The following is a 27038-nucleotide window of genomic DNA, read 5'->3' on the forward strand; positions in this document are numbered from 1 at the left end:
GAAGTTCTTTACCATTAATTAGAGTCAGCAGAGCTGAAGGCAGCAGGATCGAATAGAGGATTTTAAAAGTAGCACCTTTGGATATAGCATGTGGCTAGAACAATGAGTTAAAGAGTAAGTCATATTTGAAAGCAAAAGTGGATCAGACACTTGAAAGCAGAGAACGTTGGGAGGTCTGACAGTACAACTAAGGGGTTTGGCTTTTTGTTTTCTGTATTTCAGTGCTTATAAAGGAGAATTTAGCATTTGTTGATGGGTTTGTTGTAGAGGTTCTGAGGACTAAGAACAGAGACAGTGACAGAGCTGAAAGTTATTTTTTCTGTGACTGTCACACTGCTAAAGAGATGAAGGTGATGACATATTCAGATCAGAGTTGGACTTAGAAATACCCAGGCTTTCCCTCAAACTTCAGGGCTAGTGAATGTGAAAAGAGAGCTGCCAGCTTTGCTTCTGAAGTCATGCAAAGAATGCCAGTCAGTTTGTGATGAGATGCTCTGTGTGGGCTGATCATTCATCTGCCTGCAATTGGCATCTACTGGAAACAGAACACTTGGGGCTGGAATTAATTGTTGCTAATTACTCTAAGTTTAAAAAAGCCAACGGATTAAATGAGGTATCTTAGAGGTACTTATCTCTGTCTCTCATTTGAAATTAATGGTACAGAACATTTTTATGTTTATTATTTGGAACATTAAATAAACATCAGATAAATAAGTAAGATTGAGGGACATATGAAGATCTCACAGGTGTGAGAATGATCACTTTATGAAAGTGTGTGCGTGTGTGCCTTAATCGGCTCTGTGTTTACCTTGAATTAGGTGGCAAATTGAGGTGATTTGTGAAGGTTCTCATGTTTCTGTGTCAGATCATACTATTAATAAGGCATCTTGAAGCAGATTAGGGACTCCCTAAGTTTCTGAGAGGCTCTTTCTGTGTACACACCACATTTAATTCTAGATTCAATTGAGACTTTCTACTTGTTTTTTTCTGCATACTCCACATACAATCTTGGTTTAGTGCATATTTTTTGGCCCCTGAAAAGTGCTTCTTGAAGAACTTGTTTCATTCTGAAAACAAAAGCTCATTGCAGATTGATTCTGCATTATCCCACAATCTGCCCATTTGAAAACAGAAAGAAATAGGCAGTCCTGCCAATGGGGTGTGTGGGTGTGTGATATTGATTGTATCCCCAAAAATCTCTGGGGAGTGCAGAACCACTCGTGAAATGTAGTCTAATGTAGTCACCCACATGAAATGTAGCCTAATGGTCTAGGAAGAGTGTAGACACAGTTGATTTACACCAGGTAGAATCTGGAGTAAAACCTTGGGAATAAGCATACAAAATCAGGGAAGTGGAATATGAGGGAAGAGTCCAACCCCAGCCAAAATAGAAGACCACTTGTTTCCAAATTCTCTTAGTATACTGTGGCTGTATGGGAAACTCAAGTTGAGATCAGGAGAGATGAAGGTGCACTATAGCTATGTACAGGTGGCAGTGTTTAGAAACTTAGAAATGCTGTTAAAGAGCTATTGTTGCCCATAGAGACATTCCTGCCATGGTTTTTATTCAAAACTCTTTTCACAGGGTTCTGCAGCACTTCAAGAAGTGCTCTGTAACAATCAAAATGACAAGAGCGGCTGTGATAGATGGGCATATGCTTTGGAGTGACACTTGCAGACATCTACCTGGTAGCGTCCGTGACAATGAATATGTCCACACTCACATCCACCCACATCCCACTTTATAAGCCCACATTTGAAATGCTTTTCATAGTTTTCTTTTTCATATGTGAAAAGGTAGGGTTTTCACATCCATATAGGTGTGTAGCTCTTTAACATGGTACAACAACATCTTGAAAAAACCACTGTCTGCCTCTAACGCTATAATAACATTCTTCTGTTGTGTTGAGGGTTGCCGGTAGTTAAATTCATAGACTTTCTCTTCCTTCAGCAAGGTTGTGCAAAGTGAGGCTCTCTTTCTCCTTATTACAAGTATGTAGTAGGAAGAGGAAAATAATAATTAATATAATAATTTTTTATTTATACCCTGCCCTTCCCCTTCTAAAAACTGGTCTCAGGGTGGCTAACAGCAGATATAAAACATTGATTAAAATGCAACTTAAAAACAGCATAAAATACAACATAAATGCAGCATCAATGTCAATAAAATTCAAAAATTCAGGGGTCATGGGGGGAACCCAGTCAGTAAACATCAAATGATCACCAGGGCTAACTGGCCAAGGTGGTGCTACTAGGCCCAGCAAGGAGACCAGGGAAGAGTTCAAATGTGGGGTCCCAGAAGGGTTTCTTCATAGACAAGGAAAGGGGAAAGGGAATAGAGGATCAGGCTACGGTAATTCAAATTGAAGGCCAGGTGGAATAGCTCTGTCTTACAGGCCCTGCAGAAGGAGATCAAGTCCTGCAGGGCCCTAGTCTCATGGGACAGAACATTCCACTAGGTTGGAGCCATCACTGAAAAAGCCTTGGCCCTGGTGGAGGATAGTCTGGCTTCTTTAGGGCCTGAGTAGTTTCCTGCTACTCTGTGGAATTGATCATCTGTGCATTCCCTATGAAAGAGGCCAAGCAAATATACAACAGTGATGGACAATTGCTCAAGACTTCTCAGCCTTGGATCTGACTATGTTTTCTGCAGGTTCCCACTGAAACCGGTGAGATCTAAGGCATGCCTATCTTGTCCCACTGATTTCAATGAGACCCAGGTTCAACTAACTTAATCTGAATACAATTCACTGAGCTAATGACAAGCTTTGGGAGCAAGGAAGCTCTGCAGTCCCTCAGATTGTCTGACCAGCTCAGGTGAAATGCCTTACCCAAATGAAGTGGGAGATGGATCACAGAAAGGATAAAAAGGGAGAGTGCCTAAATTTCCATACACTGGGTGCCTTATAATTAACCCAATAATAAAATGGAAATATAACCCCTTTTGATTTTATGCAATTAGCTTTGGGTGAAAGATTATGAATAGGAGACTGCAATCCACTGTCCACATCCCTGGGGGGAAGCTCTGTGGAAGTCAGTGGACTTACATCTGAGTAGACAGAAGTGTAGATTGCTTCTATACTTCTTTATAGGATTGCACTCACAGTTTAACTGATGGCCAGAACAAAAGGCTGCAACCTGAGCACTTCTATATTCTTCCCAGTGAGCCTCGCCAGACCCCTAAGCTTTATGTTCCTATCTGGAGCACTGTAGTCTGAGTCTATTTGGAGCTTTTAATGCAGCTCTTCCAACCTTCATCAGAGTTAGGATTGGCATCAGCATCTGGATGCACTCCATTTCTGCTTTAAATTGGGAGATCCTTGCACCATTAACCAAAGAGAGATGTAATGGGGAGGCAATAAATTATCGTTATCCAGGGACCTGGGCCAGAAACACCCCTTTTTGTCTTTGGCTTGCATGAAATATTTACTCAGGTTTCTGAAGCGCACAAGAAGAAATGTAAATGAGGGCTGTGGAGTGCAGAGTCTCTGCCTTGTTGATTGTTTATGCTGTCTGTCACTCTCTACCTTTCCAGCATTTCTTCCTCAAATCCTCTGTATCACTCCCATTTGTTATGCAATTTCATGCCTACTTGAATATTGAGAAGCTTTCCTCTTCAAATAGAGTTGGCTGGTGTGGCTCTTTCCCCCATGACAGTCGAGGGCATCCCCTTCTCATCAGTGGCTTCATTAAATCACCTTGTACCGATAAAAAGAGTCGAAACTACACCAATATTAATATATTCCAGTTGTAATGTCTGCTCTTACTGATGATGCTACTGAGTCCAAATGGTGATGGAAGGGAAAGGGGATCTTTGATTTCTCCTGATGAAGGGAGGGTCTGTGGCAATTTGAGCTTGATGAGAGAAATTACAGGATGAGATACCATGGTGCTTGCTGCATGAGAGACCAGAATACGTTATCATAATAGTTCTTTAAGTAGTGCTCTCGATGCTGACTAATTTTTTAAGTATCACTTGTGAGCTAGGAGAAGCCTAGATTTTATTATTTAAAAAAATTAACAGAGGACTTCCGGTTCGGCGCCAGCGCTAATGGCTGCTCCCTCTCCGAGCTCCGGAGAGAGGACGGCTCTGCGAGTTCGGGTCTGACCCGCTACGGCAAGCGGGGGACCCCTAAAATCACAGGAACGGAGCCTGTGAACAAGGAGATTCGGTGGGCACCCGAAGCGCCCCCCTTTACCGCAGAAAGAGCCTTTTTAAAGGCTCCGGAACGACAACGGGGAGCGCGGTGCTGAGAATCGCTACCCAGCCCGCAGGGTGAAGCCGCATCGCCATTAGTGGAGAGCGCCGATTCCCTTCCTGAATAATCTGGATGAAAAAGATCCGTGAGTAAGACTGAACCTTTATTCGTGTCAAAACTACCTGAAATTAGGCTGAAAACGGGAAAGGTAAAAATTAAGGAAGTCTGCCTTCCCCCGACTGCATGACAATTAAAGCAATGAAAGTTATCGAGCTGCATCCGTATGGGAAATCCTCTTTAACTGTTTGAATCCGACATTTGGACTTTGACTATCCCCTCTAGCTTGCAGGGCAGAGGGGAGGAATAAGTGACTTTAAAAGCTGCATGCCTAATTTAAAGGAAAGGGAACTCTCTGCAGCCTTCAACCTGGCACAAACTGCTATTGAAACAAAGGAACACTGAACTGACTTTAAATTCCTGTGAAAGTAACAAAGTGGAAGTCTCATTGCTTATTGGTTACAAAGTTTTGGGACTCTGTGGACACAATTTATCAGGGAAGGCTGGGACTCTACCTATTGGGAAAGTGTTGCAATATACATATAGAAGCCTCCCGATAAATCTGCTTTTTAAATACTCTTTGCCTTTGTTTGCGGACATCTTGATTTGCTCCCTCTAGAGGGTAAATTAAAAGTTGCTGCGCTTTGGGACAGTGGAATTTTCCTTTAGGAGAAGGCTCTCGTGGGAAACGACCTTGGGATATGAGTGGCCCAGCAGACGAGATAAGCACGAGAGCCAAGACAAGGCAATATCAACAACAGCTACAGCAACACAAGAAAAGAGGCTCGATCTCAGGCATAACCTCTACAGTGACAACAGGACAAGAAAAAGGTACAGCAGTCTCCATGGATGCAGTGTCGCAAGCCCTTCTCAAGATAAACCAGTCTCTGGAGAATCTAACAAAGCAGACGGCAGAAAATACCAAGAAATTGACAGAGAATTCACAGAAATTGACAGACTTAACAACAAGACTTGACCTGAATACAGAATCTATAAACAGGCTTACGCAAGAAAACTCTGCCACACGCCAAATTGCGGAGGAAGCCAGAACTATTGCTGGAGAGACCCAGGAAAAATTAGAACCGATTGCCAGGAAGGTCTATGATCACGACACAACTCTGGCATTGTGGGAACTACAAAGAAAAGAAAGGAATTTGAAATTACGATCAATTCCAGAGGATGAAGGAGACAATCTTACGGACTTTTTAACGAAAGAATTTGCTGATTCCTGGGAAGATCTAGAGGAAGACGAATTTAAAATTACAACAGCATTTAGACTGGGCAGAAGACAGAACAGAAAGGCACCGAGAGACTGTCTGATTACCTTGAGATCGAAGGAGGAAAGAGACAGAATTCTAAGACTGCACTTTGAAAAGGCCTTACAAATTGGGAACTCACCGATACAGATCTTCAAAGACATTCCTAAACATATTTTGGACTTGAGAGCTTTTTATAAAGATTTGGTCTACTTGTTGAAGAAGAACACCATTCTCTTCAGGTGGGAATTTCCACAGGGACTGTCTTTTGACTATAGGGGGAAGAAGGTGAAAATAAAGACGATACAGGATAAAGACAGGTTCCTGCAAAGAAATCAAGAAGATCTACAGAAAGGAACTGTAGACCCAATTGCTGAGCAAAAGAGTGTAATAGACATCCTGAACCTTTCGTTTGGACAGAACCTTCCACCACCAACAGAGGAGGAACAACAATTGGGAGCTGTTGGAGGAATACCAGAAAAATAACAAGATGGCCCTGCAATTCCTTAGCTGGAATTGTAATGGGATGAACAGTCCTTTGAAGAGACGACAAGTATTCCATATTTTGTACAGAGAACAACTGGACTTGATTTGTTTACAGGAAACCCATATAACCAGAGCACATAGGAGACTGCTTATGAATAAAAAATTGGGACAAGAATTTATTTCGTCGGACAAAGTGAAAAAAAGAGGAGTTGTGATTTATGTAAAAGAGAAGTGGGCCCCAAAAATGATGTTCAAAGATGAACAAGGAAGATATTTAGCGGTGGAGATCCAGGTACAAGGAGAAAAATTTTTGATAATTGGGATCTATGCACCAAACGAAGGTAAAGCAGAATTCTTCAAAAAACTTCATGAAACTTTGATGGATTATTTGGAATACAATATGATAATCATGGGAGATATGAATGGTGTAGTTTCTACAAACATGGACAAGACACAAAGACTGACACTTACCAAAGAAGGGAGACTCCCCAAGACTTTTTTCGAAATGACTGAAAATATGGACTTAATAGACATTTGGAGAACAAGGAACCCTCTTGAAAGAGAGGGAACCTTTTTCTCCCATGCAAAGATGACCTGGACCAGAATCGACCAAATATGGGTTACTAGTGGAATGGCTCCGAAGATTAAGAAGGTAGAAATCTGCCCAAAAACCTGTTCCGACCACAACGCCGTGAAGATGGAAATGAAATTTACAACAACTGGTCAGTTTAGATGGAGAATGAATGACACCCTGTTTCGAGATAGAGAGATCCACATGAAGGCCCAAAAAACTCTAAAGGACTATTTTGAAATTAATCTAAAGGGCGATGTGGAAAAAAGAGTGATCTGGGACGTAAGTAAAGCTGTGATGCGAGGATTTTTGATTCAACAAAATTCAATAAAGAAGAGAAAACAGATTGAGAAAAAGGAAAAAAATTTGGAAAAGATAAAAGAAGGAGAGAAAAAATTAAGATCAAAACCAAAGTCCCAGGAGATCTTGAGAGAGATTAAGTTGTATCAAACGCAATATATGGAATTGATGAACCAAGAGATAGAATGGAAAATAAAGCAAATGAAGCAAAAGACATTTGAGTCGGCAGACAAATGTGGTAAACTTTTGGCATGGCAACTTAAGAAAAGACAGAAATTAAATACAGTCACAAGCCTAGAAGTGGATGGAAAAAATATATCTAAACCCAACGAGATAAGAAATTGTTTTGTGAGTTATTTTAAAAAACTTTATTCCCAAGGATTACAAAATGAAGAGGACATAGATAAATTCCTTAACAAATATGGACTACAAAAAATCTCTCATCATAGCAAGGTGGATCTAAACCAGAGAATAACAGAACAAGAGATAGAGGGTGCCATTCAGGACATGCAATTGGGCAAATCTCCAGGGCCAGACGGACTGACTTCCAGATACTATAAATCTTTAAAGGAATGGTTGATACAACCGTTAAAGGAGGTCTGTAACGAGATCTTAGAGGGAAAAAAGGCACCCGAATCGTGGAAAGAAGCATATATCTCACTCATACCAAAGACAGAGACTGAAAAGACTCAACTGAAGAACTACCGCCCAATTTCGTTATTGAATGTGGATTACAAAATTTTTGCAGACATTTTAGCAAAAAGATTTAAAAGAGTATTGATGGAGAAGATTCACAGAGACCAAGCAGGCTTTCTCCCAAAAAGACACCTCTCAGACAATGTTAGGAACATAATAGATATTTTGGAAAAGTTAGAGGTGAACATAAATACTAAAGCAGTTTTGATATTTGTGGACGCGGAGAAAGCCTTTGACAATATTTCGTGGAGTTTTATGAAAAAGAATCTTCATGGGATGGGGGTAGGACAAGGATTTGAGAAAGGTATGGGTGCAATATATTCCGAACAAAAAGCTAAGCTGATTGTAAACAATGTAATAACTGAGGAACTTAGGATAGAAAAAGGAACACGACAGGGGTGCCCAATTTCCCCATTGCTTTTTATTTCGGTCCTGGAGGTGCTGCTGAACATGATTAGAGATGACCAGCAAGTTAAAGGTGTAATGGTCGGAACTAAACACTATAAGTTAAGAGCGTTCGCAGATGACCTTGTATTGACCTTGCAGGAGCCAAACACTAGTACAAAAAGAGTGTTGGAAATAATTCAACAATTTGGACAGGTAGCTGGATTTAAATTGAATAAACAAAAAACTAAAGTCTTAGGGAAAAACCTAACAGATATGGAAAAGAATAAATTTCAAGAAGAGACAGGTCTGACGGTGGTTAAGAAGGTGAAATACCTAGGGGTTAATTTAACATCTAAAAACTTGAATTTGTATAAGGATAACTATGAAAAATGTTGGTCAGAAATTAAAAAAGATCTAGAAATATGGTCAAATTTGAGATTGTCAATGTTAGGCCGAATTGCAGTGATTAAGATGAATGTATTGCCTAGAATGTTATTTTTATTTCAAACTTTGCAGATTATTGACAAGATGGACTGTTTCAAGAGGTGGCAGAAAGACATTGCGAAATTTGTCTGGCAGGGCAAAAAGCCCAGAATAAAATATAAAATATTAACAGATGCAAAAGAAAGAGGGGGATTTGCCCTGCCGGACTTAAAATTGTACTATGAAGCAGCAGCATTCTGCTGGCTGAAAGAGTGGATGCTCCTCGAGAATACAGATATCTTGGATTTAGAAGGTTTCAATAATGCATTTGGCTGGCATGCATATTTATGGTATGACAAAATCAAAGTGCATAGTGCCTTTAAAAATCATATTGTAAGGAAAGCGTTGTTTAATGTTTGGATGAGATATAAAGATCTGTTGGAAAACAAAACCCCTAGATGGCTGTCACCCTTAGAGGCTAAGGCCCACAAGAAAGTCAATATGGAGGTCGGATGGCCAAAGTATTGTGAGATCTTAGAACAGGATGGAGAGAAACTGAAATTAAAGAGCCATGAAAAACTAAAACCCAAAGTACAAGATTGGCTCCACTATTATCAAATAATGGAGGTTTTTAAACAAGACAGGAAGATTGGCTTCCAGGTGGAAAAATCAAAACTTGAGACAGAATTGTTAGAACCCAATACTAAGAATTTGTCAAGAATGTATAACTTGCTGTTGAAATGGAATACACAAGATGAAACAGTTAAATCAGCTATGATTAAGTGGGCACAGGACATTGGTCATAATATTATGTCTGCTGACTGGGAAAGGTTGTGGAACACTGGTATTAAATTTACGGCATGTAGTGCCTTAAAGGAAAATGTGATGAAAATGGTCTATAGGTGGTACATGACCCCAGTTAAGCTAGCAAAAATTTACCATTTGCCTGATAACAAATGCTGGAAATGTAAGGAAACTGAAGGTACTTTTTATCACCTTTGGTGGACATGCCCGAAGATTAAGGCTTTCTGGGAGATGATATATAATGAAATGAAAAAGGTATTCAAATATACCTTCCTTAAGAAACCAGAGGCCTTTCTCTTGGGCATTGTCGGCCAATTGGTGCCAAAAAAGGACAGAACTTTTTTCATGTATGCAACAACAGCAGCAAGAATACTGATCGCAAAGTATTGGAAGACACAAGATTTACCCACCTTGGAAGAATGGCAGATGAAAGTGATTGACTATATGACATTGGCGGAAATGACGAGCAGAATTCGTGACCAGGGAAAGGAGGCTGCGGAAGAAGACTGGAAGAAATTTAAGATTTATCTTAAGAACTATTATAAACTTGATGAAGTTTAGATTGTCGAGATTTTACAGAAAGAAAGGGTTGCAGTAATATAAGATTAGACCAAGAAAGGACTATGATGAATTAGGATGGGAAAAAACATTTATAAGTTGCTATAAAATTTGGACATGAGGATGCAGAAAGGGGAGGTATGGGGAAGTCCGAGGAAAGAAGTTTATGAAAGGATATTTTGAAATTATATTTTTTTTTGTTTGTCTGTTTTTCTTTTATGTTTGTTTGTTATAAAAACTTTTGTAAAACTAATAAAAATTTTATAAAAAAAAAAAATTAACAGAAAGGGTGTTTGTTGGTAAAATGAGACTCTTAGCTAGAGTTCTTTCAACAAGAAAGTCCAAAACCTTTCTGGATTTTGGTTACATCCTCTGCAGAGGTGATGTATGCAGAGAATTGGGTTCTGCGGTCCCCTTTAATATTCATAAAGATAAAGTATCTTCCCCCAATGTCTGAGAAGACAATTGAAAGAAAAAAAAATCACCTGATCATGCTGACTAATTTTACTGCTACTTTTTGTTAAAAAGACCACTGTGATAGACTGTTGACTCAATATTTATTGGTCATTAGTGCATGTGGGTCTTACAACAACAATAATTCTTACAATAAGAATTCAGTCCTACATAAAGTTTGGTTTAAGAAAAAATACTTTCTAAAGCATTTAGCTAAAGATGAGTATTGGCAAAATATGTCAATACTGTATTTATGTAATCTCTGAGTTTCTTTCGCAATTCTACAAAGGTGCAGCCAGATTTCATATGTCACATCTGTGCTTGAGTCTGGCACCTACTTCAGATGGTCTTTGACCTGAACCATGTATGAAACAAGATATCTATAGGTGGCGATTGAAAATAACGTCTACAGATTTCCAGGAAGGTCCATATTTACTGGTTTACAGAGCAATATAACTGCTGCCCTCCATGCCAGGCTATAGGACAGAAGTGACTCTCCGCTTAATTCTCCGAGCTGAGCAGGCCTATTTGCAGCTTCTAAATTTGCAGCTGGGTAGGAAGCCCACTGACAGTATGTCCACCAATGGAAAGCTCTGAAATGGGAGGGGCTGGGGAAGCTTGGATTCTAAGCCAATCATAACCATTGCCAGCTGGCACTGGGCCTGACCCAGAATCAAACACTGCACCAACCTGGACCCGGTGCTGGTAGCCGTCCTCATTGTCCTATCCCTGCTTCTGCTGCAGCTGCAAAGACAGGCCAGATTGGAGGTGCAATTGTGGCTCCATTGTTCTTCAACTCCCAACATAGGGATGGAGATTGGTTAGGACTGCAGCCTTACACATTTTTATCCCAATATAACAATGCCATTGCTTGGATCCAGATGTCCACAGTGTTCTGATGTGCACAAAGAATCATGTTCACAAATAAGGGCTTCCCCATTACCTTTCTTAGTCAGAAAGCGAATGTGGAATCCTTTCTTTTGTGGGACCATGCATGTATATTGGAGCTGGGCAACATTTTAGGTCATGCCATCTATTCCCAGCCATCTATTCAAATATATTCATGGCAATTATGCAATAGAAATATATTTTTCCTTGGCTCTTCAGATGGAGCTATCAGGTTTTAACAGAAATCGATCCACGCAATTTATTTTTAACTTCTCCCTCTTTAGCTCCAATTGATTTTTATCTTTGTGATCAATGGTGACAAGAACACTCTGGCAGGACCACAGGGGTCAGTTCCTTCAGTCTTCTATTGAACCAATCATTAAAAGCTTATTATGAAACTAATAGGATGGAGACGTTTCAGGGATGAACATGATTGCAGCTGTTTTATTGGTGAATAATGAATGACAGTGTTGATCTACTTATTATCAGTCTTAAGAAATGTAAAGGAAGAGGGGGAATGGATTGCTCCCACAAAAATAAAAACCCAAGGGGACTAGAGACCATGCAACACAGATGCTTATTTTAAAAACAACAGCACAGTGAAGATATAAGAGCAATGTTCAATCAAGTGTTTTCTTATTTGAGACTGTGCATTCCCCAGTTCCTGTCACTGTTTCATCTACACTGAGCCAAGTATTATTGGATTTGGAACTTGAAGCAAAACATCTGTTGGCAAAAATTGATTAACATTACTCTCCTTCTTTTGCTTCTGGGGGCCTTTTATTGTGCCGTTTCATTTAAAATCTCACTTTTTTCTCCTTCCCTTCCCTCATCCCATTTTTGTCTGGTGCATCAAAAAACATCTGCACAAGGGAATATAATACTCACCTAAAAAGACTAAAATGTTTTTCTCCTGTAACTCTTCATAAAGATGATTAAATATAAGCAGCTGTCGGTATCATAAGAATTTTTACTTTGGAGAGAAAGCTTGAAGGGTGTTGTTGTGGATGTTCAACTTCAGTTTTTTATATGTGGCCTGTGCAATTGTTTTGGGAAGCAGTCATTGCTGGGAGGGTGGCGGGAGAAGCCAAGCATTTTACCTAATTAGCAAAATCATGAGATACTATGGTTAGACAAATGCGATGCCACAAGGTCTCAACTTGCAGTGATAGCTATGTTTGGGAACTTTAGCTGTTTGTGGTTACTATGGGCTCCTAACTCAAAGAGCAGGCATGTCTATCACAGTTAATCAACAGAACAAGAGCACAGCATTTTATGAAATCACCAGTGTGTTTAACTTTGAGGACAAGTTGCACTCTTATGGACCCTGGAAGAGTGTCCTGGGGTTATAGGAGACATTGGATATCCCTCTCCAATGTAAGAGGCAAAGTCCTGGTGGCAGAGAGAGAGACTTGATGTTGGATTCCCCTTCCGTGCCACTGCTGAAGAAGCAGACATCCTGGGCAAACTAGAGCTCTGACTCTGGTAGGGCCAAAAAGGTGGTATGCCAGGGGAGGACTGAGAAACAGCTGGGATCCAAAGGATCAATGCCATCCTGGTCCCTGACACCAACTGGGGTAAGATCAGATTCACTCAGGTATCTACATCTCTTCTTTTCTTTCCCTCCCATTGTTTCCAAAAGGAACCAAGTTGAGATACAGCCAACAAAAGCTGTCTGTTGACAAACGCTGGCCCCCTCGACCTGGAGCAAGATGAGCCCTGCACCCCATAGTCGCCTTTGACTGGACTTAACTGTCCAGGGGTCCTTTACCTTTACCTTAATTCATAAGGAATACAGCTACAGTGGTACCTCGGGTTAAGAACTTAATTTGTTCTGGAGGTCCGTTCTTAACCTGAAACTGTTCTTAACCTGAGGTACCACTTTAGCTAATGCGGCCTCCCGCCGCCACACGATTTTTGTTCTCATCCTGAAGCAAAGTTCTCAACCCGAGGTACTATTTCTGGGTTAGCGGAGTCTGTAACCTGAAGCGTCTGTAACCCGAGGTACCACTGTACTCTGTTATGAATTAGGTTTGATTATAAATATAATATTAATTGTTATTTGAAATTAAGCTTTGTAAAAGGTGAAAGATTTATACGGTCTGAGATGAAGCCAGAGTATGTCTTTCAGCGTGTAAATCAGTCAAGGTCCGATGAAACTTACAACAACTGGTCAATTCAGATGGAGAATGAATGACACCCTCTTTCGAGATAAGGAGATCCTTATGAAGGCCCAAAAAACCCTAAAAGACTACTTTGAAATAAATTTGAGGGCCGACGTGGAAAAAAGAGTGATCTGGGACGCAAGTAAAGCAGTGATGAGAGGCTTCTTGATTCAACAAAATTCAATAAAGAGAAAAAAACAAAATGAGAAAAAAGAAAGGATTTTGGAAAAGATAAAGGAAGGAGAGAAAAAATTAAGAACAAAACCAAAGTCCCAGGAGATTTTAAGAGAGATTAAGTTATATCAAACACAATATATGGAATTGATGAACCAAGAGATTGAATGGAAGATAAAACGAATGAAACAAAAGACATTTGAATCAGCAAATAAATGTGGCAAACTTCTGGCATGGCAATTGAAGAAAAGGCAGAAATTAAATACGGTTACAAGCCTAGAAGTGGATGGAAAGAATATATCCAAACCTAATGAAATTAGAAACTGTTTTCTGAGTTATTTTAAAAAGCTATATACTCAAGGCCTGCAAAATGAAGAAGATATAGACAAATTCCTTGATAAATATGGATTACAAAAAATCTCTCATCAAAGTAAGATGGATCTGAACCAGAGAATAACAGAACAAGAGATAGAGGCTGCCATTCAGAACATGCAACTGGGCAAATCTCCAGGACCAGATGGACTGACTTCTAGATATTACAAATCGTTGAAGGAATGGTTGACTCAACCACTAAAAGAAGTTTGCAATGAGATCCTTGAGGGAAAGAAGGCACCTGAATCGTGGAAAGAAGCATATATTTCACTCATACCAAAGACAGAGACTGAAAAGACTCAACTGAAGAACTACCGCCCAATATCACTACTTAATGTGGATTATAAAATTTTTGCAGATATTTTGGCAAAAAGATTTAAAAGAGTGTTGATGGAAAGGATTCATAAGAACCAAGCAGGCTTTCTCCCCAAAAGACACCTGGCAGACAATGTAAGGAATGTAATAGACATTTTGGAAAAGCTAGAGGTGAATATAAACACTAAAGCAGTACTGATTTTTGTGGACGCGGAGAAAGCCTTTGATAATATTTCTTGGAGTTTTATGATGAAGAACCTTCATGGGATGGGGGTAGGCCAAGGTTTTGAGAATGGTATGGCTGCAGTATATTCTGAACAAAAGGCTAAATTGATTGTAAACAATGTAGTAACTGAGGAACTTAAGATAGAAAAAGGAACACGACAGGGGTGCCCAATTTCCCCATTACTTTTTATTTCAGTTCTGGAGGTGTTGCTGAATATGATAAGGAATGACCAGCAGGTTAAAGGAGTGCAGGTCGGAGCTAAACATTACAAGTTAAGAGCGTTTGCAGATGACTTAGTACTGACTTTACAAGAGCCAATCACTAGTACGAAAAAGGTTTTAGAAATAATACAACAGTTTGGCCAGGTAGCTGGATTTAAGTTGAATAAACAAAAAACCAAAGTTTTAGGAAAAAACTTAACAGACATGGAAAAGGAGAAATTCCAAGAAGAGACAGGGCTGACAGTGGTTAAGAAGGTGAAATACCTAGGGGTTTATTTGACATCTAAAAATGTGAATTTGTATAAGGACAATTATGAAAAATGTTGGTCAGAAATCAAAAAAGATCTAGAAATATGGTCAAATTTGAAATTGTCAATGTTAGGCCGAATTGCGGTGATTAAAATGAATGTATTGCCTAGAATGCTATTTTTGTTTCAGACCTTGCAGATTCTTGACAAGATGGAATGTTTCAAGAGGTGGCAGAAAGATATTTCGAAATTTGTCTGGCAGGGCAAAAAGCCCAGAATTAAATTCAAAATATTGACAGATGCAAAAGAAAGAGGGGGTTTTGCCCTGCCGGACTTAAAATTGTACTATGAGGCAGCAGCTTTTTGCTGGCTGAAAGAATGGATGCTCCTCGAGAATACGGACATTTTGGATCTGGAGGGTTTTAACAATGCTTTTGGTTGGCATGCATATCTATGGTATGACAAAGTTAATAGTGCCTTTAAAAATCATATTGTTAGAAAAGCACTATATAATGTTTGGATAAGATATAAAGATCTGTTGGAAAACAAAACCCCTAGATGGGTGTCACCAGTGGAGGCTAAAGCAGTGAAGAAACTCAATATGGAGGTCGGATGGCCGAAATATTGGGAAATTTTGGAACAGGATGGAGATAAGCTTAAACTACAAAGCCATGAGAAATTGAAACATAAAGTACAAAATTGGTTTCAATATCGTCAAATAATGGAGTTTTTTAAACAGGATAGGAAAATTGGCTTCCAGGTGGAAAAATCAAAACTAGAAACTGAGTTATTAGAACCCAATACTAAGATTTTATCTAGAATGTATAACTTGTTGCTGAAATGGAGTACACAGGATGAAACAGTCAAATCGGTTATGATCAAGTGGGCACAGGATGTTGGGCACAATATCATGTCAGCTGACTGGGAATGGTTATGGAACACTGGTATTAAATTCACGGCATGTAATGCCTTAAAGGAAAATATTATGAAAATGGTTTACAGGTGGTACATGACTCCAGTCAAGCTGGCAAAAATTTATCATTTGCCCGATAATAAATGTTGGAAATGTAGAGAGACTGAAGGCACCTTCTACCACCTCTGGTGGACGTGCCCGAAGATTAAGGCTTTCTGGGAAATGATCTATAATGAAATGAAAAAGGTACTTAAATGTACTTTTCCTAAAAAGCCAGAGGCCTTTCTCTTGGGCATTGTCGGCCAATTGGTGTTAAAAGGAGATAGAACTTTTTTTATGTATGCTACAACAGCAGCAAGAATACTCATCGCGAAGTATTGGAAGACACAAGATCTACCCACTCTGGAAGAATGGCAGATGAAAGTGATGGACTATATGACATTGGCTGAGATGACAGGCAGAATCCGTGACCAACGAAAGGAGACGGTGGAAGAAGAATGGAGAAAATTTAAAAGCTACCTTAAGGACTATTATAAACTTAATGAATGTTAAAGTGTTGTGGTTTTCAGAGACAAAGGGATACAGTGATATAAGGTCAGAATATAGAGAGGACTAAGATGACAGAGGTTGGAAGTAACAATTGGGAGTTGCTAAAAATTATGGACATCGGGATGCAGAAAGGGGGGGGAAGGGGAAGTCCAAGAAAAGAGGTTTATGAAAATATGTTATGAAACTATACGTGTATGTTTGTCTTTTTAAGTGTTTGTTTGTTATTTAAAAATTTTGTAAAACCAATAAAAATTCTATAAAAATAAATAAATCAGTCAAGGTCCATTTACGTATTCCATTGAAGGTACGGCTATCAATGGCTACTAGCCATGATGGCTATGTAGCAGCTCCATTATTGGAGGTGGTATGCCTCTGAATACAGTTGCTAGCAGCTGCAAGTAGGGAGAGTGCCGTTGTGCTCATGTCCTCCCTACAGGCTTCCCACAGGCATCTGATTGGCCATTGTGAGAACAGGATCCTGGATTATATGCCCATAGGTCTGATCCGGCAGGGATCTTCTTATGTTCACACTAGAAATATTTGGAATGTATTAAAATAATGTTAAAGGAGACACAGATATCATGCTAGATTAGCATTTTGTTAGAAAGTTTTATTCATTTGTTACATTTGAAATGCAATGCAGGTATGAAATAACGCAAAGAGGTGGGACCAGTCCTGGAAAAGTGAAGTCAGAACATCAAGCAGAGAAGACAGAGACATTTAATGATAAACACATTTGTCCAATGGAATAATTTCAATTGGCCAGCTTCCTAATTAAACTCATAAAATATAAAGCCAAGGGAAGGGGAACCCCCCCCACCCAGATTAACGAGCCCATCATTAAGTAAAGGGGGAGTAAAAAAGACAAACCCAGCTAATTCTGGGCTAAGTATGATGGATGAGTGTAGGAGAAATAATTGGATGGCATTCATCAAATATGAAATAAAAGGTGGTGTCGGAGGGGGAAAAAAGCTGTAATAATCTCTAGGATTCAGTGTAGGCAAGTTTTCTTATATGCAAAGTTCATCAAAATAAATGAAAAAGGGGTTCCTGAACTTCATTCCTCACTAGAGAGCTTCACAAATGGTAATGAAGGTTTGATAATTGCTTGTGATTTTTATTACCCTAGGTGTAAATCATGAAAAGGCCATATCCCTGCTGATGTAAGCATCAGATTGGTCCTCCCAACAGAGGGTTTCCTTTCTTTCTCCCAGTGGAGCTTCAACTGAGCACATAGCTATGCTTTTTTTTTTTTTTTTTTTTTGCTTCCATGGTGTTTCCTATAATATTTGGAATTTCTTGCCACTCCATGCAGTCCAGCAGAGTCTTGGAGGTACGATTGTAGTGAGATGTCTGGATTAAAAGCTCAGCTCATCTGTAAAGCTAGAGCCAGAGCACACATCACATGAATCATGTAGAGAACACTGGAAATGGTATCATCTAATGACTTATCCCTGTGACGATAATCCATATAAAAGACTTGGCCATAATATCATTCTGGCTCTTGGTGTGGACAGATTCCATGTGCTGAGAAGGGATATGGATACCATGGACCTGTCATTTCAGTGATTACTGGCAAGGGAAGAGATAATGTTGAAGATGTTTAATAAAATCTTGTAGAAGGTGACTTAGCCACCATTAGACTATTATCCCTTCTTAGCCACTCCCCACCTCTCTGAATTTGGCTGGCCATGCCAGTTCACTCTCAAGTCTGGGGCTGCTGCAGATAAATGCCATGTTGGTCTTGAACAAAACATATTTGTTTGATGATTTAATGGGGAAGACATGGGTGGGTGAGCTGAGTGGAGCAACTCTAAACAGCTTTTCCCCTAGTTTACTCAGTGCAGCACCAGTCCGGACTGGAAGGGTGGGGATAGGGAGTTGCTGTTATCTGCTCTGTGACTGGAGATGAAGGTCTGTTATAAATGTTGGACCTGAGAGAAAGAATAAGGATCTTGTTGGTCTACCATCTACCTCACTGTCCAACAATCTCTCTGGGGTTGAACTGTCAGAGTTGGTCTCAGGAGTGCTGCTGGAGAGCCCTCCCATGGTGGCATTCGAAGACTTCCACAGCCATTGGCCTTGAAGGAGGTGGTGGTATCATCAGGTTGCTAATCTTCCCTTCTTGGGAAAGGTGCTCCAGCAGACAGTGGTGATCTTCAGGTGTGCTTAGATGAAACTGAGCTAAAGGCTTGGTTTGGTAGTCAAAGCTGTCTTGGTTGCCCTAGTTGATTATTTTGTCAGAAGAGACATAGGAGGAGTGCAACCCCCTTGATTCTCTTGCACCTTTCAGTGGCTTTTGATGTCGTTGGCCATGCTATCCTTCCTAAACACATTTGGGATTTAGGAATTGGAGGCATCACTTTCTGGTGGTTTTGCTCCTATTTCGAGGGTGGTTCCATAAAGTAACATTGGGTGACTTCTGCTCAGCTCTGTGGGAGTCCCACAGGAATCAGTCTTGCTCCCTATGCTGTTTCATATCTATATGAACCTACTGGAATCAGTCATAAGGACATTCAGAGCAACGTATCATCAATATGCTGATGCCTCCTAGCTTTATCCTCTGCTCCATCAGTATCAAGAGAGGCAGTGGAGATTGTTAATCTGTACCTGAAGACAGTAATGAGTTTGATATTGACCAATAATTTGAAACTGAATCCAAATAAGATGGAAGTTCTATAATGGGGTGATTCCTAGGGCTAGAATTTGATGGTCCCTGTGTTGAATAAAACATATAGCATAGGGGCCCATGGAAGACTCTTTAGGGTGGTGTTTCCATGTCTGTGGAATGAATTCCACACTGAAGTGTACCTTGGTACATAGTATCATAGAATCATAGAGTTGGAAGGGACTCCAAGGGTCATCTAGTCCAACCCCTAAAATGCAGGAACCTAAACAAGCATCCATGACAGATGGCCATCCAACCTCTGCTTGAAAACCTCCAATGAAGGAGAGTCCACCACCTCCTGAGGGAGTTTGTTCCACTGTCAAACAGCTCTTAGTATCAGAAAGTTCTTCCTGATGTTGAGTCAAAATCTCTTTTCTTGTTACTTGAATCCATTGGTATGGGAAACGCCAGGTTAAAATTGGTGATTATTATTTTTTGTCATGCTTTTAGATACTCATGGGTTAATTCTTTGTTGTTGCTAACTATGTTATTTGTGCAATTTATCACAATATTTTAAATTGTTTTACTTATTACAGTCATACCTCGGGTTGAACGCGCTTCGGGTTAAGCGTGTTTGAGTTGCGCTCTGCGGCAACCTGGAAGTAACGGAGTGTGTTACTTCTGGGTTTCGCCACTTGTGCATGCACAGATGCTCAAAATGATGTCACGTGCATGCGTGGAAGCAGCAAAATGCGACGGCGCGTCTTACGTTCTATTCAGGATCCGAATGGGGCTCCAGAACGGATCCCGTTCGCATCCCGAGGTACCACTGTACATATTTTGTTTTATAGCATCTGCTTTTTTTGTAAGCCACCTTGCAATAATTTTGATGACATTTGCCAAATCTCTTACTAAATAATAAATAAATAAAATCCTGAATCCCAACATTCTGATTGTACAAGACATACTCTAGTGTGTGTGTGGGGGGGGTGTGTGCCTAATAATTGTCAATAACCATCCTTCCTACTATTTTTGCAACAGAGGAAGATTGTCAAGTCATGCTATAGACGATACCGTTGCACATCGCCTTTATAACTTAAGTGTTAGCGCACCGACTCTTCTTTTTGTAACCACTTCTTCCGGACAAAATGATCTCGGCTCTGCGTGTCTGGATTGAGAGTAATGCTCTGAAGAATTCATGATAAAGTCCCACATTCAGAGCAGAATCAGATTCCAAATATCTTCGACTGCTCTGAAGGACAGGCCTCTTTTTCACTCCTCATTCACTGCCAGAGCCTTGTCTGGAGAAGATCAGATATGAAATCTCTGTGCATTATAGCCAGTCTTCGCTCTGCCTTTGAATGACAGCTTGTCTATAGAAATATGCCACCATCTAGAGATGATATGATTACTGGGAGTATTATTGATGCTACAGCAATATAAAATGCCGAAATTTCAAAGGAAGGAAAAATACATATCTGCAAAGGGAATTTTGTAGGCTTTATTAGAAATCTTAAAAGTCAGTAAATGTTTTGATATAATAAAGGAGCATTTGGTCTATTGCATTATCTCAGACCCTACATGCATGCTAAAGCAAATACTATAGAGTCAAAATTTATTCACTTAACTTTTCTTTTTCTTCTGAAAATATTCTTGCTGTCCTTCCATTTGACCAGTGACAAATATAAAACCCTATATCTTTAGCATGAGCAGGGCTTGGATATACATATCCAGTATAGATACGTGTGTCCTCTTATTTATCAAGCATAAGTTGTAGGCGCTTTTAGAAGTGCTTAGCCAGAACTGGTAGTTTTGCTTCCTCCCTTTTTCTATATATAATGATTTCATTTCCCATCATTGTTTCCCATTTTGTTATTTATAGGAGCATTAAAAAACAAATATTATTCTACTATTATCTTAAAATATATGCGATGCAAATATTCTCCATACTTTTATGTATTTTATTTACAGTGTAGACCCACGCTGGATCCAAAACAGACCAGTTAGGGAGCCCCCTTTTAGAACAGTTCTCTTTGACACCTGTGTTGATAGTATCCCTTTTGAGTTGCAAGTTGGCAGTATCCCTGCACATCCTTTCTTCCTCTGTTCTAGTAAGAGAGTGTCAACTAGTGCTGTGTCAAAAGTAGAGGTTGATTATGACAACTATATTTTTCTTGCCCCCTAAATCAGCTGCCCTCAAAAGGAAGAGTTTAGATTGGTTTGGTAAGCCTTCTGCTTTATAAATCCATGCTGACTGCTAGCAATTTCCAAGAAGTGGCTATAAATTGATTGCTTTATAATTTGTTCTAGCAATTTCCCAGGTATTGAAGTCAGACTAATGAGACTGTAGTTCCCCAGGTTAGCCTGGCCTCAATACTCAGGAAGTTGTTAGAACAAATTATATAGCAATCTGTCTAGAAACACCTCAAAGAAAAGGGTTTGATTTCTAGTTGCCCATTTGGCTTGGGTGCAAACAAAACTATACTTGCTCCAGTCCGTCTTCTGAAACTCAGCAGATAAATCATAATCAAAATTGAAATGTGAGGTTGTGCATGCAACCAAGAACAGAAATTGAGATGGAATTCAGAGCAACACGATTGTGGATGACTATTTCAGCTTCATCAAGGCTGGAGAGCAGGATGACATTTACAATTTGCAGGCACTTCCCCCCTCTTTCAAACAATGATGCTGAATTACCACCCTGGATGCTTTAGCTGAGATTTCTGCATAGCAGGGGGTTGGACTGGATGACCCTTGGGATCCCTTCCAACACTATGATTCTATGAACCAAAAATCTTGCAAAATTGTCAGGGAGTCACCGAATGGTATGTGCTTAAATAGTATTCATTCTTCTCTCTCTTTGTATTTGTACAGGTGACAACTGGTGGAAGAGCAAATTACTATGTGTCCTACAGAAGGGAACCCTTCACGCAAATAAAATTGCCCAAGTACTCACTACCAAAGGTAAACGTGCCTTGTATAAGTAGTATTGATAAGTACAAAGTCTTTGACAAGAAGAGGTAATTTAATCAAGGAGATGGTCATAGCTCAGTGTTAGAGCATTGGCTTTGCAGGCAGAGAAGCTCAGCTTCGATTCCTGGCAACTCCAGGTAGGAATGGGAATGCCCACTGCGTGAAACCCTGGAGAAGTGATGCCAGTCAGTGCAGAAAATACTGAGCTAGATGGAGCAATAGTCTGATTTGGTGCAGGACAGCTTCCCATCATCCTGCTTTGTTTGTTACTTTTCTATCATTCTATAAATATATATATTGTTTAATACATTTCTATCTATTCATAAACAAAGGAACATAGGAAGCTTCTGGAGTCAGACCAGTTGGGGCCATCTATATGTACCTCAGTCTCCTTCTTCTTCTTTGGTGATCACTCATAGCCGAGTAACATTGTCTTCCATGAACACGGTCTTAACACTGAGACCGTAAGTGATTGTGGAGGCCAATTCCGGATCCACATGTCCTTCCACAGTGGGGACATAGGTTTCTGGGTGGCGGTTGATCATGGTGAGGGTTTGTCAAGCGTGCCTTCGTCTTAGAGCATTTCTCTCTTTCGTTCTGAGTTCAAGCGTCTTCAAAACTCATGACACCTTTGGTAAAAGCTGTTTTCCAATTGGAGCGCTCGCAGGCCAGTGTTTCCCAGTTGTCGGTGCTTATATTACATTTTTTAAGAGTTACCTTGAGACAGTCTTTGAACCTCTTTTGTTGACCACCAGCATTACACTTTCCATTTTTAAGTTCTAAATAGAGTAGTTGCTTTGGAAGGCGATAATCAGGCATCCTGTATGGAAGTGAGAGCTGGGCCATAAAGGCTGATTGCCGAAGAATTGATGCTTTTGAATTATGGTGCTGGAGGAGAAGCTTGAGAGTTCCACGGGCTGCAAGGAGCTCAAACCTATCCATTCTTAAGGAAATCAGCCCTGAGTGCTCACTGGAAGGACAGATCCTGAAGCTGAGACTACAATGCTTTGGCCACCTCATGAGAAGAGAAGACTCCCTGGAAAAGACCCTGATGTTGGGAAAGATTGAGGGCACAAGGAGAAGGGGATGACAGAGGACGAGATGGTTGGACAGTGTTCTCAAAGCTACCAGCATGAGATTGACCAAACTGCGGGAGGCAGTGGAAGACAGAAGTGCCTGGCGTGGTCTGATCATGTAGAGTCGGACACGACTAAACAACTAAACAACAGCAATCAGGCATCCACACAACATGACCAGTCCAACGAAGTTGATGTTGAAGAATCATTACTTTGACGCTGGTGAAATTTGCTTCTTCCAGTACAATGGCATTAGTTTGTCTGTCTTTCCTGGTGATGACTGGCAATGACTCTTCAGGATTTCAGACTGGGAGTGCCTCCCAGACCTACCTGGAGATAGTAGAGATTGCCTTAATTTTCCAGGTATTAAATAGGTCCAAGATTGATGTTTCCCAGGAAAAGGGCAATTTGGTAGCCACTTTGGGATGGATGGAAATTCTAACTCCTTTCTTATTGCTAGAACTTAGTCTCTTATTGCAAGTTAAGGCTCACGGTCCTGGCTAGCTTGACAGCTGAGCTTTCCAGGTCTACTTGGTAGAAGGAGCCCTTTAGGCTGTGAATCTTCCAGGAGCAATAAAACATGCAAATGTATAAATAAAAAATGAAGCAGGATGAAACTCCTTCAAGGACTCTGGAATCTCCTTCCCTCTTCCTCACTAACCACCCTGCAGCCATTTTAAAATTAAAAACACACAAATAAGGAAAGCCAGAATATGATAATTTATTGGCTTGGTCTAATAGAAAATTGTTTAACATCACTCATAACTCATGGTTCTTCCACTGCTGTGGCATAAGTCATGGTAATTGCTTTGTGTCCCAAAGGGCAGAGAAATATAAAGATTGGGGGGTAATAAGCCTTTTATCTTCCTTAACAGGACATGCATATTATCAGCACAAATGAGAATCAGGTGTTTGCGGCAGTTCAGGAATGGAACCAGAATGACACATACAACCTTTACATTTCTGACACCCGAGGGATCTACTTCACCCTAGCCTTGGAGAACGTCAAGAGCAACCGAGGACTAGAGGGGAATGTCGTCATTGACCTTTATGAGGTAGGCATCCAAAGTCATGTTGAAGCAACCTTGTCTCTTGCAAATATCATTTCATAGTAGGGCTGTCTGCTAATTATTGTTTTTTGTATTATTAAGGATTATTGTCTATTGCTTAGCATGTTTGCAATGAAAATGAGCATTCAGAATTTTATCAGGAGAGCAATACAAATACTTTGAGGATATGCTTTATTTTGCTTAATTTATGACACTTCTGCGCCACATTTCTTCCATTGTGAGTGGTCCAGGAGTTGATCCAACTGTAATATCAATGTTCAGTCTATTTTAGTTCATTTTTGTCCAACTAAACTCTTGGTTGAAAGTTCATCAAAATAGGAACACTATCCCTTAAATGATGCTAGACTGTCCATGTGCTCAGTACTGAGGAGTACCATGCAGGTCTTGAACTCAGATCTCAAAAGTGTTAGGCTGAATTCTTCCTCAGCAGTGCTTTCTGACATATTTTTTACTGTTGAAGCTTTGCAAGCGTATGGAGATGCCCATATCTACAAGGGATGCCAGATTGCTGCTCCCAAGCTATGTGCATTCCACGAAAGTGAATTTAAGTTAATTAGTTTGGTATGGATGCAATGTGCACATCAGAAAATAGCCTGTGTCTTTAACTGTCTTTCAGAAGAAATATTTGTGAAATGTTGGCAAACATGTAAGTCTGTGCTGGCACCCTGGGGGTGGGGGTGCTGCTTGTTTGTTTTTTATTGGCAGCTTTTGTTGCCTGTGAAGTCTCAAATGAAAAAGGAAGGCTAGTGAAATCTCATATGGCAGAAAATCTTCCTAGGTCTATCAGTAATGCTATTTTTTTTCCTGTGGATGCAGATTCATCTTCCAATTGTCACTATGTATTTGTCACTCTCTCTTCCTATGGGACAGGCCTGATAGCCTATCTGAGCATAAATATTCACTTGCAGCTTTTTTTACCCTCGCCATTTTGACTAATAATCAGATGAACATCCTGACTTTTCTTATAGTTTAGAAACAGATTGATTATTTATCTATTTTCAGCTAGCAAGCATGATTCTGTCATTGCCTAAATACAATATAAATCTAGATATCTGTAGAATTCCATCAGGCAAGCCAACTTCAGCCCTAGTTTGAAGGCAACACTTCTCTTCAGTTTTCTTGGAGAACAGAGGGGGAGAAGTAAAGCTAGTCCATAAATCTACACATTTTTGAGCCACCAGAGGAACTGATGTTGCACAATGCTATCATTCAGAAATGTAACTGCCAAACAACATTTAAATCAAGATCAAGGCCATCTTTCAATTGAGTGCATTTTTCTTTCTTTTTGAATGAATTCTAAGCAAAGTTACAATGAATAAACATAACAGTTTTCTTTCTCTTCCTCTGTCTCTATCTCTCTCAAGTGAAGCCTAAAAGAAAGTGTCATGCCCTCCATTAATAATTTTCTCCAGAAATTTAGCCTAGTCTTCATGTTAATATTATATTCCTAGAAATATATAAAGTGGTACTTAATTCATTCTGGAGGTCTGTTCTTAACCTGAAACTGTTCTTAACCTGAAGCACCACTTTAGCTGCCGTGCCGCCACTGCACAATTTCTGTTCTCATCCTGAAGCAAAGTTCTTAACCCAAGGTACTATTTCTGGGTTAGCGGAGTCTGTAACCTGAAGCGTATGTAACCTGAAACGTATGTAACCCGAGGTGCCACTGTACTTTATTTGCCTGGCTCTGTACATGATATTTTCATAAGCCACCTTGTAAGTTTATACCCTGGAAGACTGCTGAATTATTCCTGGCTACTGTAATTATGATGTATCATGTTTGTTGGATTGTTTTAATGGCATATTCAGTCATTATTTTTTGTTTTCAAATTTTTACTTTGTATTGAATTCCTCTGTTCTGCATTGCTGCAGTATGGTTTTAATGAGAGCCAGCTCATACATATTTTAAATAAAATAAAATAATAAATAAGAAAATAATATCAGAAATAAATGTTCCATGTTGTGAGTACATGGATTAATTTCATTTAACAGGTTATCCTCAAGCAATTATGTAAACTTGATCCTAGACACTTGTTGAATTTTACTTACGGAACGGTGGCCGAAAGAGGTTATTTGGCTAAATCCTTGTACATATCCACTTGTGTGTATTCAAAGATGCACATTATTGCAGACGGTAATTGGATAAATATTGGCTCTGGCCTTGGAACTGTTTGTGATCAGTTTCTCATGTCAGGGGCTGAGACCAAACAGTAGGTGCAGCAACATATGGGTGAGAATTGGGGCACAGTGCACTAACCTTGAAGGCAATTTGTCATGTTTTAATGTTTCATGTTTTGTGGTAAGTACAGTCACAATTTCCCTTCCTGAGGAAGAAGATATGCCTGGTGTTTACTCTTCCTGAGTAGACCCCTCCTCTCAAGCAGAACACAGGTTCTGATATCTAATAACCAGTTAAACACTCCTCTGCGGATCCTGTATCTTCCACCAGGTTCACCTCCAACATAGGAAATTAGGAATATAGGAAGCTGTATGCAAGGCAGATGTTCTGCTACTGAGCTGTTGGCCCAGTCTTAGCTCCAGGGTGGGGGAAGGAGAAGGGCAGAGTAAAGGGGAAGAAGCTGCATGCACAGTACAGTGCTGGGTTCTCTAGCACAAAGTGACTAGTGTGTTGGGCTGCCTGGTAGGTTTTCACAGATGTCCTTCATACAGTTGAGGAATTTCAAGAAAAGCAGAACCAGTTATGAGAAGACTGAGAACAATGTTTACAAGGGTGGGTTGCATATCCCTGAGTATTTAGAGTGTAAACAGTCATTTATTCAAAGGCAGGAAGGTGTGAACCTCCCTGTGAATTAGGTTTACAGGAAGCTATAAGAATAAGTTGCATGGCCAGACCCTCAAGGGTAAATAAATTCACACAGACACAGATACAGACACAAATAAATTCACACAGACACATTAGGGTAAATAAATTCACACAGACACAGATATTTTGTTTAAGGTTTTGGGGCAAAATTTTGGCCACAACTTTATTGATTACAGGAATGAGAGCGGTATTGGCTTAGGCAATGGCAAGACTATATCTGACTCCT

The 27038-nt window shown here is 40.0% G+C and overlaps 1 protein-coding gene across 1 annotated transcript in view; it reads left to right on the forward strand.

The window, feature by feature from the left end:
* SORCS3 (sortilin related VPS10 domain containing receptor 3) overlaps window positions 1-27038 on the forward strand; it is a 413753-nt gene that overhangs the window by 298280 nt on the left and 88435 nt on the right. Inside the window, exons 8-9 of the mRNA XM_082225230.1 lie at window positions 21744-21833; window positions 23794-23973. Of these exons, the coding sequence (XP_082081356.1) occupies window positions 21744-21833; window positions 23794-23973 (270 nt within the window). The remainder of the gene's footprint in view (window positions 1-21743; window positions 21834-23793; window positions 23974-27038) is intronic.

The sequence above is a fragment of the Podarcis vaucheri genome, assembly GCF_965113315.1.
Source record: "Podarcis vaucheri genome assembly, chromosome: 5".
Taxonomy (NCBI): domain Eukaryota; kingdom Metazoa; phylum Chordata; class Lepidosauria; order Squamata; family Lacertidae; genus Podarcis; species Podarcis vaucheri.